Genomic DNA, 17,920 nt, shown 5'->3' with positions numbered 1-17,920 from the left:
ACTGCAGGAATGTGAATGGGAAATCTGCAGAGTATGAAGGAGAAAAAATGGTTTTCCATCAATTTTCTTTGACTGGTCATTTATGATGGGTGATCTGGGAGTAGTCTCTGGCTCTCCTAGACCCAGCCAAGTGCTCCCTCCTGTCCCAGGCTGTGTCCTGCTGCTGCAGCCAGTTTCCCTTCCTGTTCCTGAGTGCCTGTGAATGTGGCTGAAGCAGCCACCTTTAGCTTTCTGTGCTGCAGGATTTTGCAGTACAATTAAATAAATCATAATGATTGATGAGTATGAAAATAATTTAAGTAATTTTTTTTGGGCTACACAGGGAAGGGAATGTATTGAGTTTTTGCTATGCAGCTAGATATTGGTAGATTACAGTAGCAGTAGATGAAGATTTATGTTTTCATCAACTGTAGGATTTATTATTATTATGAGAGAGCTAAAACAGAAGAGAACTTTAATGGCTGAAGTAACACAAGCAGATTCTGGCAACCCCAATGTCCTATGTACTAAGACTCAGTTTTATAATCTGGTTTCATTAAGCAAAATCTTAATAGAAGTATGTATAATAAATTTAACTATATCTCCAGTAATAGGAAGAAGTAATATCTCAGCGTGTAGTTCAGTGTAAATAAAATACAAAATTTCCTGAAAGATAAAATTAGCAAAGGTAAATCATGCTTAATTTAACTGTTTCCAGTCTAATCAAGTTACTGACTAGCCATTAAAAGTTTATTTTAAATCTATCTGCTTAATTTTTAAATGGGACCCTTTTAACAGTTGAATGACCTTTATTAGGCAGATATATTTGAGTGATTTGTATGGGATGATTTTATTTCTGTATTGCTTTGCAATGTCATTCTTTTTCTTAACACTTCATAATGGCGAATCAACTGAGCACAAGAACTTCAGTGCACTTAAATAATACTTGCATTACTACAGCTTGTCTGAAATTTATAATCAGCTGTTAACATGCTTATAATATTTACTCTCATTGTTTTATATGTTCCTTAGACTTATAGTATGAACTATCTAGCCTATGTTGGTGAAGATTAGAGCATAAAAAATTGTTTCAGTTCCCATTTAAATCTGGCTTGTTAAGTTAGCTTATTCTATTCACCTCTGAGGTAGTAGAGGACTCACTGAAAAATCTCCATTTACCATTTTTGGGTATAAATTGTAAATATGCCTGCATCTGTTAGAAAGAAAACAGAGTTCAGAACATGTCTGTAAAAATATAAACCAAAAGCAGAAAGAGGAAGGAAAAGATGAGCTAATTATTCCAGTTGAAGTTGTCACTTTATGAAAATGAAACTGTAGAGTTTTTGAGATTTCTTTTGTATCATTCCTGTTGAATAAAGCTGGTATTGAAGTCCCAGGCCTTCCTAAAAGGACAGTGGGAATTCCTTGGCAAGAAGCTCAGTTGTTGGGGGAACTGGGATGCTTCATTCCCAGTCTCAGGATGCTGTGGGATTTGCCTGTTCTCCTTTCTTCAGCTTGCTGCTGCAGAGACAGTATTCCCTTGCTTTCCTTCAATATAAAGCTCTCCTCTTTTGCATGAGTATGGACAATCTGTTGTTTGTAACTTCATAAGGAGTATTGAGATTTGCTTTTCCTTTTTTTAAAAATTTTTTTAAAGGTTCTTTATTTTTAGCAGCTACTTAGAGCAATCTGAATGCTGCTACTGAAATGAAAGCTTTTACATTCAGGTTCATAGCATTAAGAGAGGCTGCAAACAGAGGCACCACAGTGAAAGCAATTTGATATGTGGTAGGTCATGTTTTGCAGGCTAGCATTGCAGTCATTCTTTAAGCAATTGTTGTGTTTTAGAAGTTTTTGTCTTGAATTTAATTTCTATAAGAGGAAAAAGGTTACAAGTAAACTTTGTTTTCTGGCTTTTTGTTGCTGGCATACTATGCTGCTTCACAAGGTACTTTTCATTACCAAAATGTGTACAGTTTGCTTTCTATTGCACTGAGTTCAGGTTTCCAGAGGCTTGATAGCATATCTGTGGCCTTTGTTAAAAATGTTGACTGTACATTCATGAATGATTAACAGCTTGTTTTTTTTAAAGGCCCATATCTGCTTCCTACTGTGCCAGTATAAAAACTGTTCTGAAAATGCTGTGTGTGCAGTCTCTGTTCGAAGAATGTTGTGTGTTGATCCTGGAAACTTGGTCCTGCCTGCCTGAAACTCTCTTCCTTATCAATTAGCAAGGATCTAGTGCAAGCAGACTTTTCTAAGAGACCGAGGTTAAGTGTGGCAGCTTTCTACAATATTATACAGAGCATTACTGAGCTCTGGGAGAGGTCCTTATGTTCTTGAAGTTGCCAGAGTGCCTAATGGGCTGCACAATTTTCATTCATGTTGCAGTGTTGTAGACGTATTTCTGCTTTCTAATTTTCCTACATCACTTTTCCAGCAAGAGTCCTTCTCTCTTAGTAGGAGAGCTCTTAGCAGGAGAAAGCAACATGAAAAAGTCTGAAATCCATATCGAATAGCAAATGAATGCTGAAATGTTTGGAGTATAGGGCATTTAGTATGTGCACGTATGGGCATGTTGAAGGATGTGTTCTTGCAATTCTGACAGTGAGAAGACGAGGAGTTTCTTTGGGAAGATTTAATTCCGTGTTTATGAGCATTCAGAGTTTGATTGTGTAAAAAAAAGGCCTCAGGGAGGGAAGTTCTCACTGGAAGTCCTGTTTAGTGTTTAGCATATATTTAAATCTCCCTTAACTGTGTATGTTTGATTTTGGGCATGTGCCCCAGGAAGTGATCAGGAACTTTTGGTCTAGGTAATGCTTTGTTTATTCGTGTTAATATATTGTCAGTGAGTAATGACTTTGATAAATGAAAGTTAAATTAATCTGCTTTTTGGCTTGAAATGAGTCAAGTTTTTTGCAGAACTCAGTTGTGAACTCACAAAATGGTAATCTGAAAGGGAAGGGGGAGGTGGTGCAGTGCCCGGGAGTTCTACCGGGACATCCACTGTGACCTGCTGTGTGGGATACTGGCATAGAACATTCACTAATGTTAATTTCAGGAAACTTTGAACGTTGTAAAAGCTGGGTTTTTTAATCAATAAATAAGATGTTCTTGACAGAATTAGCCTTGGTAAGGTTGAGTGCTCTTGAACTGAGCAAAATCCTAGACACAACAACATACCTCATTGCGTGGCTCAGGGTGTGAGGAAGTTTCCTTGTGCATTACAAGGTTATTAAAAATAGTTCCTGATAACAAAGTCATATCCCGCAAAGACCTACTTATGAGCTAAGCTGCGTGTTGTAGTCAGTTTGGTGGCTTTGCATTTTCTTAATGCTTCACTGAAAGCAGCAATTTCTGGATGTCTTTCAAAAATTTTGCAGTTCAAAAATCTGTCTGAAGAGAAGACAAGAGGGAATGAAAGTAGCTGGAGGGCTGGCTTGGCAGGACAGCTAGTTGTCTTGTTAGTTGCTCAGGAGAAAAGTTCTGTCTTGTGAACCAGAAATTGGTATATTGAGTTTGGAAGCACTAAACATTCAGAAGAAAACCCCTCATTTACACTTTCATATCATGTTACTGTTTTGAACATTACTTGTATGCTGCCTGAGTTAGGTGGCAGTACTTTGGCTGTGAGCTCCCAGTATTGGCTGAGCACATCCATGTCCTGCAGTTTCATCTGAAGTTGTGCTGTTCATAGTGGTAAAATGGTTGAAAACCTCAGCCTCTGAGCCATATTCCTATGTGTAGCTTGAGAAAATATTCCAAAGCAAAAATATACCAAGCATTCCATGTTGTAGGCTATTTGGAAAACACTTATTAATACAGAGTACTGTTCTTTTAATGATGGTAGTTAACTGTCTTAATTAAAACAAAGAAGTAGCTGTAAAGTGAAGCTGCCTTATTGCTTTGTGTAGAAGAGGAATTTCAGGAGGAGGTGAGGGTTGTGCAAGCCACCAGCCCCCCGCGGCAGCAGCCAGGGCGTTTGGTGGTGCCACTTCGGCCGCTTCCGTAAAAGAGAGGAAGAAGCTGGAGGTTTGTGCGTTCTGTGGTTTCATTTCAATGACAAACCCCGTGGTTTAATGGCAGGGTGGTTTGCGTGGGAGGTGCAGCCCTGCAGCCTCTTAGGACAGCAAGGCAGAAACAGTGCTAGTGAAAGAGGAGGCATCAAGATTACTGCCCCAACATCCCCGGGAGTTGATTCATCCCTGAAGAGACAGTCGGGTGGTCTTCATTCACAGAAGCATTGTTTATGCTCTTAGGGCTCTCAAGATCAACTCTACCAAAGGCAGCTGTTCTACCCTCCTCACAAAAACAAAACAAAAGCAAAAAGAGGCGGCATGTGTGACTTGGATAGTATAAAAATATCCTTTTACTGTTCATCAAGGTTTGTAACTGATTCTTCCTTTGAACCAGGTACAGGAGAATACCGATTGGTTTTAGCTTTCAGATTTTGCCAGTGCTGTATTTTTTTGTTTTCAGCACTTGTGGTTTGCCTGAGTTGTACTGTACTTGCTATATCTGATAAGCTGTGTTGTCTCTTTTAAAGGCATGCAAAGCAAGTCCCTGCCCGTTATAATCTCTTTAAGTTCCTCTCTAGCTGTTTCCCCCTTTGGTTGTGGATATTGCCCATATTTGGTTCTACCTATGGTGCAATCAGTTTGTCTGATTGTGTGGTATGATATGCTGTCTTGCCTGAGCAAACCCTGATAATTTATGATTAGATGTGGCCTAGATTAGCATCTTATGATTTTAGTGTTTAAAAGTACACTATAAAAGATCTTTTATGCAATGCAGTAGCAGCAGGAGGCACAAGGACTTGCCTACAGCAGAGTTGCTCAATTAAAACCAAGGGGACGTATAAATTGTATAGTTTTTTCTTTAGAGTACATAAATATTATGCCCCAAAATACAGAAATGGCAGTGCATTATGAGGAAACTCTTTAATTTGGTTCAATAACTAGTTGCTTTCACAACCTCATAATCATAGGTCTTGTGAAAACGCATGCTCTTACACTCTGCATGGCGTGTTTGTATTAGACTTTAATAATTGAACATCTGAAGCTTTATTTCTCTCCTAAACACTATAGGGGCTCATTTGGAAGTACTTGTGGTTTCAGTAAGTTCTGTGGTCTTCTAACCATAATTTCTGCTGTCTGTCACATTAGCAAGCTATTTATTAATAAGCAATTGTCATTAGTGTTTTGTTTTCTTGTAGGTATTTGTTGTTCTACTTTTGTGCATGTATGTGAACAAAATCAAGTGGATAAGAATATCCACTTAATTTCTACAAGAAGAGAGGGGTAATTTAAACACTGGGTGATGTTGCCTAAAAGATTTTCAAATAAACATGTTTATAAAGGCATATAAGTGAACTGTCAAGGTATTTTTCAGAATTTTTTAATCACAGCATTGTGCTCATCTTTCTGACTGAGCTGCCTGTTTAGACCTTGCTAAGAATGTAAAAGTGCTGCTTTACATTCACCATCACTGTATCGACAGTGAGGTGGAAAGGTTGGGGAACAATCTTTGCCTAACAAGTGGCATCTCAGAAATGTTATGTATTGTCTTGAGCAAGATCACATTACTTACAGTTTCTGAGCAATACTTGAACTGTAAAGCTGAAGTTTTTCAGCAAGGCATGGCAAGCATATAATTTTTTGATGACAATTCCAGTGTGTTTCAAATACACTGTAAGACATAATTATCAGCTGTCATCTGGAGAAATGCTGGAAAATTGGTTCGGTATTAAATAAATATAGCTTGTGATATCTACCTTAGAATTAAGAGTCTAATGTTCTTACACCCCAGCCTTTTATGGCTGTCCTTTGTGCTTTTGTACTTAACAACAAAAAAAGGAGTTTGTTGGTTTGTTTTACTACTCGAAAATTCATTTGCTCATTAACAGTGCATTTCTTCTCTCAATAGCCAACTACTCCGCCAAGCCAAGGGAGGCCTGATTCACCAGTTTATGCTAATTTACAAGAACTGAAAATATCTCAGTCTGCACTTCCACCACTACCTACAAGTGCTCCAGTCCAAATAAATGGGGAATGGGAAACCCATAAAGATACGACAGGACGCTGTTATTACTACAACAGAGGATCACAGGAACGAACGTGGAAACCTCCGCGGTGGGCCCGAGATGCAAGCATTAATAAAGGGGATTCCCAGAGCCATGCAGATCATGAGGTAGTTCCTTCTGAGATCAAAAGCAATGAGATTGTAATGCATATGAATGGTCTTTTGCTGTGGAATTTGGTATTTCTTAGCTTCAAGGTGTGAAGGAGTGTCTTCCTTTGTCTTTTTGGTTATGTGTCTTGGTATGAAGTAGTCAACAGTTTCACTCTTGAGTTGCTTTTGTGCACAGAAATGCATACGTGAACTGTATGGAAGAGTAGCATCTTGTGAAAATGCCTGTAAAAACAGCCCCATAGCAGATGTTGCTACTTTTGACTAGATTATATTCAGGCCATAAGCATATTCTTTAGGTGTATCAATGGATTTTTTCATTACGTAAAAGTTTTGCTTTTCCAAAGCCTTTTGGTAAAGCTTTGCTGCTGACCTTGCTTGAGACAGTTGAAGCTTAAAGTGAAGCTCTTTATATTGAGGTGATTTGGGCTAATATTTGAGGTGCCAGTTTATTCTGTGAAGCCAGTTCCTAGTGGAAGTTTGATCGTGGGGTGTGTTTATCTGAACTGCAGTTGGGAGATGGATATTACTATTTAGATATGCTTAAAATAGTGTTCTTGTGTCCAAACAGTACTGAGGTTAACCAGTTTCCTGATGGAAAGAAAAAGCAAATATTTATCAAGAAATCTTCTACATATTTCACTTCTATATACCATTTTCATATATATATATAGTTTTGGTGGATTTTCTCCTGCGCCATCTGTATATAGTGTCTCTATATATCATATATATATATATAAAAACACCTAAGCTATAGAACCAGAGTTTAGTTTTAAAATTGAATTGTGGGCTGCTCAAATTTTTTTTTTTGATTGCTGGAAGCCTGTCACAGAAATCTACCTCTGGAAGAAAGATAGTCACAGGAGCAGGAGAGAAAGGGAAATGGGAACCTTTCCTTTCCTATGACACTATGACCTTCACAACAACCATGACATCCACAAGCATTTAAATAGCCAAATTTTCTTGCCTCAGGCGAATGGCAGCAACAGGCAAACAGATGGAATGTTTATGCCTGTCCCTTTGGTATCTCTGGTGTGGTCTCTTATTTTATCACTGACTGTCCTTTTGCTGGATAAGACTGGTTTTAGTCTGGATAAGCCGATTGCTTTTTTGAATAGTGATTTTCCTTGTCGTAGTAATGGTTTTCTCATTGTTGTTGTTCTTCCTTCTTTTCATGAAAGGACTTGCAAGAATTCTTTTTCTGTCCCCATCTGCAAGCAGTCCCTCTGACTCTTATTCATATGTCTGCACCATCACTTCACCACATGGCTGCATCTTTGGAATGCTTGATTTTTTTTTTCTTTTTTTTTTTTAATTGCCCATAACTTCTTTCATCTCAGTTCTTCTGTTTATTTGTGATGCTTCAGATATCACAAGTTGGCCATCAGACAGTTATGTCTATCCAGTTTTCAGTCTTTGTGAGACCAGTGGATGATACATGTTTTGATTTTTAACTAGACAGTAAGTCTGTATTTTCAGTAGCATAAGCTCCTTAGCTAATTCGTGTCTTGACTGGGTTATCAAAATATGAGTCTAGGGAGAGATACACGTTGCATGGTCATGTCAATCCACTTACCAGTAGTCAAGTGTTGATTTTGAAGCTGCATTTCCCCCCCTCCCCCCCTTTCCTTTCTTTCCTTTTGTGTTCTGCATTTGGGAATATCCTTCACACTCCACTGTTCACGTTCCTTTTTTAGAACCTCTGGGTACTTAATCCAATATAAAGTAAAAATTGAGATCCAAGCCAAAGCTCCATCTCAAATGTTGTCTGATTAGGAAAAGTTAGAGCTAACATCTTAATAATTATAAGTTTGCTTTTATGCTAGTCTGAGTTATGATCTTTTAATAATAAAAGAGTACATGCAGAAGGATTAAATGCTGGTTTCTACAGATTAATCTTCAGAGGAGCTTGTGTTGTATTAAGTAGCAAAATGGAAGGTGATGTAAAAATGAGAACTGAGAGATCACATAGTCTAACATATGAGTAATACATGAAACATGACATAGTTTATAGTTGGTCTTTGAACTTTGTGATTAGGAAATAGAATTTTATTGGATAATTAAAAAGGGGCAGAATTGTACCTTACTTGCCGAAGGAGCTGGTCAGAGACGTGGCACAAAGAAAACAGCTGTAGGTCAAGACAGTTAAATGGATGTTACATGTTAAATGGATGGGATGAGAGAAGCAGTGATGTCCTATGGATGGGGCCTTTAAGAAAGTGTGTTAGATTTTGGAATTACAGGTGAAATGTATTAGAGGCAGTGACTTGTGAATGTATCTGAGGAAGGAGTGCTTGACAGTAACTAGGAGAATTTTGTCAAGCGAAGTGATTTAATGAAGCTGAACTGTAAAGGAATGAGATGTCACAATATCAGAGAAGACAAACCCTTAATACCGTTGTAGGAGGTCATAATGTGAAGTAGACATCCACAAAGTACCAAACAGCTCTAGAATAGCAATGGGTTTTAACTGAATTTCAAAACTAGATTTAAGTCCTGTCCAGAATGAGATTTCATTCCATGTTTTTTGTTTCAATGTAAAAAATATAAACAGAATTCATAAGTTCAATATAAACGGTAATAAAGGGATGGTAGCTTCCTTAATTAGTGTTCTTCCCGATTATTTTCACTTTCACAAGTAGAAGTAATGTTAAAAGCTAGAAAGGTGAAGTGATAGAAGGGAGACAATTGCTCCTGTCAAATCCATGGTGATGAACTGGTCTCTGCCCCCAGGAGCTTTCTATGTAAATAGAGAAAAAGCCGAGAATGACAATAGAAGCAATGATGTGGGGGACCTGTTCTGTAATTGTCTTTAATGTCACAGCAAAGTTCTTATAAGGTGTAAGGTTGGGCAGCTGTCTGGTTAAGATGGATTTATTTAAGTGTGGGATAGTGTAACTGGGGATGAGACTTGAGATAAAGCTTGGACAATATGAAAAAAACATATAGGCAGTTAATGCTGAAAAAGTGTTGAAAGTGAAATTGAAAGCTGTGGAACGTGGTTTGGCCAGTGTTCTCTAAAGTCTGTTGATGCAGATTTAGCAGCTGTTCTTGACAGCTGAGGGACAAGGAATGCCTTGGCTTGGTAAAATTTGTAACAACTCAGGAATTTTGTTGAAGTTTAGGTCTGCAAATGTACAGGATATGAGTTAAGCCTTGTAGCATCTAAACTATTATTATATGGATGCCATGCAGGTAGACACATTAACAGTCATTCCTACTATACAACAGTGGTTTTTCTAGGAGAGTTTTTAGGTCCTTTGTTTAGTTTTACATGTGTAGGGTGTTTCTTCAGTATCAGGAGTTGCTTGGAAGAGCCAAATACCAATGTATTATATTATTAGGTCATAATCTCTGTAGATCGTAATAATAAAAATGTCCAAAGTCTTCTACATTGATTTGCCATATGTCAATGCAATTAATATTTAACTATCAAAACCAAGTAAACTTAAGTACGTGTGTACAATAGTGTTATCATATGAAACAGTAGTTCAAATGGGGCCAATAGCACCCTTGGCAACTCTTCAGTCTTAATTCTAAAAGTGTAAAAATGGGACTGAAGACTCCCCCCACTGTGCTCCCTCCACTCTCCTCCTCTCCCCACAGTGATTAGGAATTGGCACATGAGAATTTCACATTGCCCCGTGTGCAGGAGAGGTAGCATTGGTTAATCCCTTGTTTACATGCTCACATTCTGTAAGCTGTAGAGGACATCTGAATTTTTTCATGTTCTTTAATTAATGGCTTAAAAATTTCCTGTGGGTTTTCCTGTGCTTGGTAAACTGGGTCACATCAGTTGAGGGAGTTTGTGTCACACAAGTGGTAAGGTACTCAGAAAAGTAGCACCAAAAACCTAAGTAGAAATCATTTGGATATGTCACTAAACATACCGTCTTTAAACCCACTAACTTTTAAAAACTGGGGAGTTTTTGATAAATATTTTTTATAAGACTTAAATTTTTTGAGAGACATTTTTTCCTATTTAAAATTAAAATTGTGTCTCTCTCCTGCCTTACAATTTTTCTAAAAACCTTTATGCCAGTATTATTGAACCATAGTATTTTACTCCTGTAGTTTCTGAGTAGCAGGGTGTCTCAAATGTTATGCCCCCTGCTAGCTGAGGATCCAAGACACTGTGAAAGGAAATCTGCATAGAATTCCTCAGGAGACCATAGCATGGAGATGAAAGAAGGGAGATTTTTTTTTTTTTTGATGCATAGAGTGGATGCTTAGAGTAAGACTACAGTGTGTTAGCAAGGGGATGAACAAGGTTTATGAAGGAACAGAAATTATTTGATGTGCGTGTAAAATATTTTCTCTGTGTTACGCATCAAACTTGTTCCTAGCATAATAATTTACTTCTGCCTTCTGGGAACAATTTTTCACCCCAGCTAGCTGTGCCTGGTGGAAAGCCTTGCTTTTGCAATGCTCTTTGTTATGTACATCAGAGTTGGAAGGAGGAGAGTAGAAATTCATAATAGTTTAAGAGGCATTGGACAAATACTGTAAAATGCTGGTATCTAAGAAGGTGGAACTGGAGCTTCAAGTTGTCCTTAATCACTCCTGTGTTTCAGAAAAGGAGAAGGATTTAGGAATGAAGTTTGAGATGGTGGTAGAAAACTGAGATAGCAGGGCTCCCAGGTTTTTTTAAGGCAATGCAGATTACTAAAGCTAACTCTCTTCATCAGTAATGTAAATTTGTAGGAATAAAATTTGGATAGGCAAAACCCCTGGAGTTTAAATTTGAGTAGTGAAATCTGGTATAGTGGAAATAAAAAAATGTATCTGTTAAAGCTAGTTGTTCTGAAAATACTTTGAATTGTCTGCACTGTAAAAATGCATCTTATTCTCTCATTTAAGATATAAAAATGTGAACTCCCTGATTTCATTACTATTCTCTTTCTAGTCAAATAATCTTTGATCTTTCAGATTTTAAAGCGCTTTCATTCTCAAAACTGCCTTATATGTTTCTGACTACTTGTAGCATCTTTCATCAGAAGAAAACGACCACAGTTCTTGTTACAGCCAGTCAGATAGTCAGTATGGTTCTCCTCCAAAGGGTTGGTCAGAAGAGTTGGATGAACATGGTCAGACCTTATATACCAATGACTATACTAATGAAAAGGTACTTTTTCCTTCTTCTCATCATGTGTTCTAAATCTTTTCCACTAATTCACTTGTAGAAATGAAACATGCATTTCCAAAAGTGAAGAGCGTACCTCAGCAGTATCTCCTTTTGTTTTTTTCTTTTAAGTATGCATGAAGGTTGAGCAAGTGAACTGACTTTTTTTCTTATGTGTTTTTGTTATTTAGAAGAAGTTTTATTTCCAGTTGTGTATCAGATTATATTAAATGAACATACCACACATAATCTTTTTAGTTCCTGCCCTCTCACTTCCTCTTGGTTATACTTCAGGAATGAGCATCATACTAATAAGTTTTTCTTACTGTCTTTTAAGAGCTGCTCTTGTCTATATAGACCTTCTAGTTGTTTTTAAACTGAATGTAATGCTGCTTTATCACTCATTATTTCCTTTATTAGAGATTTTTCACTACTGCTTTCAGATGTAGGCAAACTTCTTAATTAAACTGCAGCCATATCAGCAAATTTATGCCCTATTCTATCTAATTGCTGCTGACAACTTACTGTGATTCTGGGCATACCATAAAAATTTCTCCCACTTAGGATAAGTTAGAGTATTTGTTTATATTTGTAAAGCAGTCCATTTTTCTAATTGTTCACTGAAGCTGAATTTTGAGATTTTTTAACTTCTGAATTGTTCACTGAAACAGTACTTTGTCTATCATATTATAGCATCGCTTGTTCTCAGGATGAATTAGATAAGTTTAATTTGCAAGAATTTTCTGAATAGTTGGATTTTTTGTCAGTTTTGGAAATTTTATCGTCTTTAATCTGTTTGTGACAAACATCTGTAAAACACATTCCTATGTTTTAGCAAATATTCAGCCTTCTTTTTTTAATTGCTCTGGGATTGATAAAAACCAGCCTTTCCTACCACAGTTATAGAAAGGCAATCTTGTGAAACCTGCTTGAGCCAAGAGCCTCGCTGTGTTTCTGTTTTTCTGCAATCACCTTGTTGATTTTTGCTCATTACAATTCTTTTCTTTCTGCATGACCGGTCCCAGTTGTCACGGGTTTGCTTCTTTGATTGTGGGAGTTGCTGGTAGAGGTTACAGAAATCATATTGTCTTCATGATTTTTCTAGGGACTGCATCTTACATTTCCATTGATGTTTTAAAAAAGTTGTTCAACAAGTGCATATATCTCTGAAATTATCAGCAGTTGCTGGTTGAGCTGCTTTTTTGTAATTTTATGTATAAGATCCTGATGCAGGTCTGATGGAAAAATTGTGCCTCCCTAAACTGACAACATAATGTTGGTAAGAATGAGATGGCATCTTAAAAAAGAAAATCTATTTATCACAATCATTTCTGTGATACTGCAGGACTTTTTTTCTGAGGAGTTACAGAAGAAGAAAATCAGGATGCTGAAAACTGTTGCTCTCACTGCAATATAACCTTGGTTAGTTAATGGAGGTTGGGCATTAGACACGGCTGAAGTGGATGGCACTTAATTAAAAATTAACTTTAAATCTCAGGTCTCAGAGAATTACTGTTGTGTCTGTCACTCTGATTACGTTTTCTATCATCACATTTCTTTCTGCAGTGGATAAAACACGCAGATGAACAGGGTAGACCATACTACTATAGTGCCGATGGTTCCAGATCAGAGTGGGAGTTACCTAAGGTGAGTGACCTAAAACAGAAACTTCAACAACTTGGGGCTTTCCTCTCTTCCTGAATACGTGTTCTGTCAGGCCTTTAATGTGAGGCATTAACCACCAGAGGACTCTGATATTGCTCTTTGTTATTTATTGCATTTTTGTGGAATTTCTGATTATGAAGAGGAAAAAAAATACTCAAGGACATGAAAAATGGGTGTATGTAGCTATTCAGATGTCAAAGGAGATCTTGTGTCTTTGCTGCACTGAGCGAAGGTTTTATGAAGGGCTGCAGAATAGTGTCTGTGATTTTGCTGTGATAAAGAAAACCTGGGAAATATGGGAAAAAGAGAAATCTTCACTGAGAAACTGTAGTCTATTTTTAGTACCCTCCAAAGTGCTTATACAAACAAGTGTTGAAAAACAAAAGTTTCAGCAGAGTTTTGTGGTATCATTGAGGATGACACGGTTTCACCAGAAGTGTATTTTGGTATTTATTAATTTTGTAGTGAAAATAGGAATTTGTAGGAGTGACAGATCTAGGGACACTTGGTAGTATGAGGATGTATCTAATGCTATTTACTTCCCATATTCACTTCAAAAAGCTAGGGTGTTTGTCATATGGATGTTGTTATGTATGTCTTCCCTGCTATTTTTTAATACTACATAATGTGTGACCATTAAAAAAATTGTTTCACACAAAAGTGTGTGTATAAATATATGAAAAAGCATGTTTCCCCATTATTGTTTTATCAGTATAAAAAAATCAGTGTCTTGGGTCACTTTCACTTAGAAAGGAGCAACCTTAATAGGTAGTGCTTTCATAATACTTGTGAGAAAATATTTACACTGAAAATTATGAATGAAGTTATATACTAAGCTGTTTTGTTATGTCAGTAGAAGAATGTGCATTTGAATCACTGAAGAGTTGAGTTAGCTTTGAGAATTCTCCTATGTTATTCTGATGCGTTAGATAACTCAAATTTTGTAACATGCCTCAGTGTAACAATATAATCTGTACCTATTGGTCTTAAAAGCTGTTTAGCTTTAGATTAGTTATTGGATTTATTAGAAGTCTGAAAATCTGATAGACCGGTTTTTACCAGAAGCAGTTATTATTTCAATATGTGTAACTGAAATAATTTTGGGGAATAACTTCATGAGTACTTGATTTTGTGACTTCTGCTGTGCAGGAAGTTTTGACTTGGAAGAAATTGTGTTTCACAAAAATAGATTGAGTTCGGATTTGAATTAAATAGCAAATTGCCTTTAATCCAATTAGAAGAAGTCACAAAGGTAATCCAGAACCATTTCCCGAGGTACATTATGAGGCATAAAGGAGTGGGTTCCAGTATTTGTTTAATAATGCATGTTATTCTTGGGATTCTAAACAAAGTCTGAGTTCTGTTGTAATAGTAGCCACTTCCGAAATGAAACATTGCCTTTGGTTTGTAATTTGTGATCTGAAAGTGATTACATATTGCTGTTAAAAATTTTCCTTGAAAATTATTTCTCATGATCCCTTTGGGCAGAATGTACTTTTTAATTCCTTCTTGAAACTAGTAAATCTCGACTGGCTGCAAATATAAGGTTAACAGAAGAAAATAACTAGTTGACTCTTAGATTTATGATCCGAGAGTCTCTGTATTTCCAGAAGTCCTTGTCTTTTAACTTTAAATTATGTGGAATAGATTAAATATTTCAACAAAAGATTTAGCTAGTTTATGTTAACTATATAATTGAAGATGTTATGCTTGTGAGTAATTAAACATGACTGAAGATAAGTCTCTCAAAGATCTTGCTGAAGCTGGTTCTAAAGTACTTAAATCAATTAGAGCAACCACTCAGACCACAAAACTGCTTTGAAGAAGAATAATATATGTTGAAAATTCTCATGAGTAGTGAGAGAAAACCATAGAAAGATCTCAGCATTGTAACCCTTGCTTAAATGAAAAGTAAGTTACTAGGAAAATTCCTACTCTCACTCAGTTTTGTTTTTTTTTTTTCCCAGTGTATTTAGCTCAAATATGCCTTCCAGATCTTGTGAAGTAAAGTGATGTAATAGCATGGTCATGTAATGCCGTTAAACCAGAAGAAGAATAGAATCTCTTTGTTAGATGGTTCTTAATAATTTGGATTTCATTAGAACTAAAAATGGTAGAGAGATTTCTGGAAATAGCACACTAGCTGAGCTAATACTGTGACATTAAAAATCTTCAGGGTAATAGAATTAACTATAAATGTGCACATGCTTGGGAATAACACGCTGTTCTTGTACGTTGTTAAAAATTGTGAGGGTTTATGTTGGGAAGGGAGGACAGTTACAAAACAAATTACTTTAGACAGTCTCACAGAAAGCCCTCCAGTCATGTGAATTTAAATAACATCTAGGAATAGCTGGATGCCTCTGGCTAAAAATGATGTTTCAGATGGAGTAGCTTTGACAAATGCTGAAAAGTCTATTAAGGCTCCTGACGAGTGTGACCCAGCTTTCTGCAGTGGAAGAGAAGAACATACTGAATTAATCTTTAAAATGGATAATAATATTTTAATCATAGTTTCTACTAGATCTTGCAGAAGAGTGAGATTTCTGATCTGCAGCATGCTGCTGTATTCAGTTTTTGGTTCTTGACAATTATTAAAAAAAACCAAAAACAAACCAAACCAACCAAGCAACAAAACCCCCCAACAAACAAGCAATTAAAAGTTAGATAACTGTAATAAAATATGTTTATTTCCTGTGTAATGAAAGAATACTGTGTAAATTCAGGTTAAGAAGGGCTACAACCCTATTCCAGAAACCTAGTTTTCTAATAGGAATTTTATGACTTAAGCAAATGAGAAATCTGTGGTAGGGGCGAGGGGAATTAAACTCACCTCAGGAATAAGAACTCCCTAATTTCTGAAGTTTCAAAAAAAAGTTAACATCAAAATGACAAAAAAAAAAAGAAAAAAAAAGAAAAAAAAAGAAAGTGGGAAATCTATCTAATAAATACTGAAATAAATAGCTCAAATGAGAGTTAGAGAGGACAACCTAATAAAAAGTAGAGATTAAAAATCTCTCAGATTTTCAGAATGCATTCCTGGGCCAACAGCTGGCGTAAAAGCATGTTGTGAGGGAGTTCACTGATCCAAGAGTAGCCTTTGGAAGAACATGTGTGTACTGTAAGCCTCTGGAGTAAACTCAGTTTTAGTGTTAATATTTACAGACTGTGATACTGCAGTTGAATGCGTTCTTCTCACAAGTTCCTGCAGCATAAGCTCTCCTTGCTGTATCCACACAGGAAGCAGTAGCAGGAGGATTTTCATTTTTGGCAGTGTTAATGGACTTAGCAGTGTAATTTGCTCTGTGCATGGTGTGGGGGTGAGCTCAGAGGCCTCAGTTCTGATACATGGTGAATGGTTTTCCTGATGGAGACCTGAGAACTGTCAGAGCACGATAGCTGAAAACATTGCAGTGAAACAGGGTGCAGGTAATGTCAGAAACATTATGTGCAATCAAATGGTGAAAGAAGACAAATGTGAGAACATGCAAATAAAGCTTGGTTGTTTTACAGTGAATTTGTCTTGTTCTGAGCTGTGCTGCTGGATTTGAGGTTACCCTTTGTGCTGGCTTTTGAATCTACTGCAAGTCAGTGCACTAGCCAGTTTCATTAGCAGCAGTGACATTCTTGTCCTAAAATTTGGGATTGGCTGGTGAAAGTTGAGACAGCCTCAGATGATGTGAGGATCCAGTTGTTAAAAAAACAAACTCGAATTAAGTATGAGAAGGCAGTCAGGGTTTTTTATCCTTTCTCTTTAATATATGTATTTCTGCTCACAAAATCTGGTCTGATCTTCCTCAGTTGTCCTGGGGTTTAGTGGTTCCTGCCTCCCCCAGCTTTTGCTTGAGCACACAGCAGGACCTGTGGCAATCAGCAAGGACCTGGGGCTGCTCATCGAAGATGAGCAGTCTTGGTGACCCTGAGGATTAAAAGGGGAAGCAGTGGATGTCCAAGACAGCAAAGTGAACAAAGTAGGTTATCCAGGGGTGTCTTTCAGTCACTGGTACGTTTGAGCTACAGCTGCTTGTCCCAGTGGTCTCATTCTGCCTGTGTTCTGTTCATTCTGTGTGACTGATGCCACCCTGATGTTCTGTGGCTGAGAATGAGGAGCCTTCATTCCCCAGAGCAAGAAAGAGAATGAAATCCCTTAAAAGGACAAAAATAATCCTTATTTATTTATTTATGGAGGTTTAAGAAAAATGTGTTACTGATTTAGTTACTAAGAAAAGCAAAAGCTGTAACATAGGTGTTGCATCTATCACAGCAACAAAAAAGTTTATTCAAAGCCAAGGACAGTAGGACCACTAGAAAGTCGTTTAGTTCTCAGGCAGCTTTAATTTTTTTAAAGAAGGTTCTTCTATTTCAGGCAGTCCATTGGGACAACTGCAAATAACATATATGAGGTGCTAAAGGGTACTAGGATAGCACAATGTTTTTTATAGCTGCTCTTTTGATATTTGACTGCAGTAAGGTAGGGAAAAATGTTTCATTTCAGGTCTTTATCAACTTTCAGTATTGGTTGCTTCCCAGTCTTTTCCCCCTTAGCCCACCCAGTTCCTTCATCTGGCTGAAGATGTTGCTAACACAAACCAAGAAAAATTTTTTTTCTGTTTCTTAAAGCTGACAGATCTGTGCCATCTCTGTAAGAATGGGGACAACTGCTACAAATAACTTGGAGGTGTTACATTTGTTTCAGCCACAATTAGGCTAGGACAGAGCCTTGAGCCATGCCATGTATCAGCTTAAAATTAAACAGAAATCACTCAGCCAGTTCAGAAGTTTAGAAAATTTTATACTGAGGCAAAGAAACCGTTTGAGTAGATGGAGAAGGTATTGAACAAATTCAGCAATGAAAAGAGTACTGTGTGACCTAAATTTGCACCACTGGTGTCCTTGAACTACAGCAAGAACTGTTACAAAAAAAAATCCCTGCTTAGCTTGGTATGTGCAGTCAGAGAATGAACG

At 37.1% G+C, this 17,920-nt stretch overlaps 1 protein-coding gene across 9 annotated transcripts in view; it reads left to right on the top strand.

Annotated features, from left to right (window-relative positions):
- Positions 1-17,920, top strand: part of ARHGAP12 (Rho GTPase activating protein 12) — a 74,040-nt gene that overhangs the window by 27,135 nt on the left and 28,985 nt on the right. For 6 of the 9 annotated variants that reach the window (XM_040058592.2, XM_040058601.2, XM_040058618.2 and 3 more), the window contains 3 exons: positions 5,905-6,168; positions 11,153-11,293; positions 12,857-12,937. In XM_040058592.2, coding sequence (XP_039914526.1) covers positions 5,905-6,168; positions 11,153-11,293; positions 12,857-12,937 — 486 coding nt within the window. The remainder of the gene's footprint in view (positions 1-5,904; positions 6,169-11,152; positions 11,294-12,856; positions 12,938-17,920) is intronic. The other 3 variants (XM_040058668.2, XM_040058658.2, XM_040058649.2) reach the window with 1 other exon arrangement.

The sequence above is a fragment of the Hirundo rustica genome, chromosome 1, assembly GCF_015227805.2.
Source record: "Hirundo rustica isolate bHirRus1 chromosome 1, bHirRus1.pri.v3, whole genome shotgun sequence".
Taxonomy (NCBI): domain Eukaryota; kingdom Metazoa; phylum Chordata; class Aves; order Passeriformes; family Hirundinidae; genus Hirundo; species Hirundo rustica.
The sequence above is the reverse complement of the archived record's forward strand: the minus strand, read 5'-3'. Positions and strand labels throughout refer to the sequence as shown.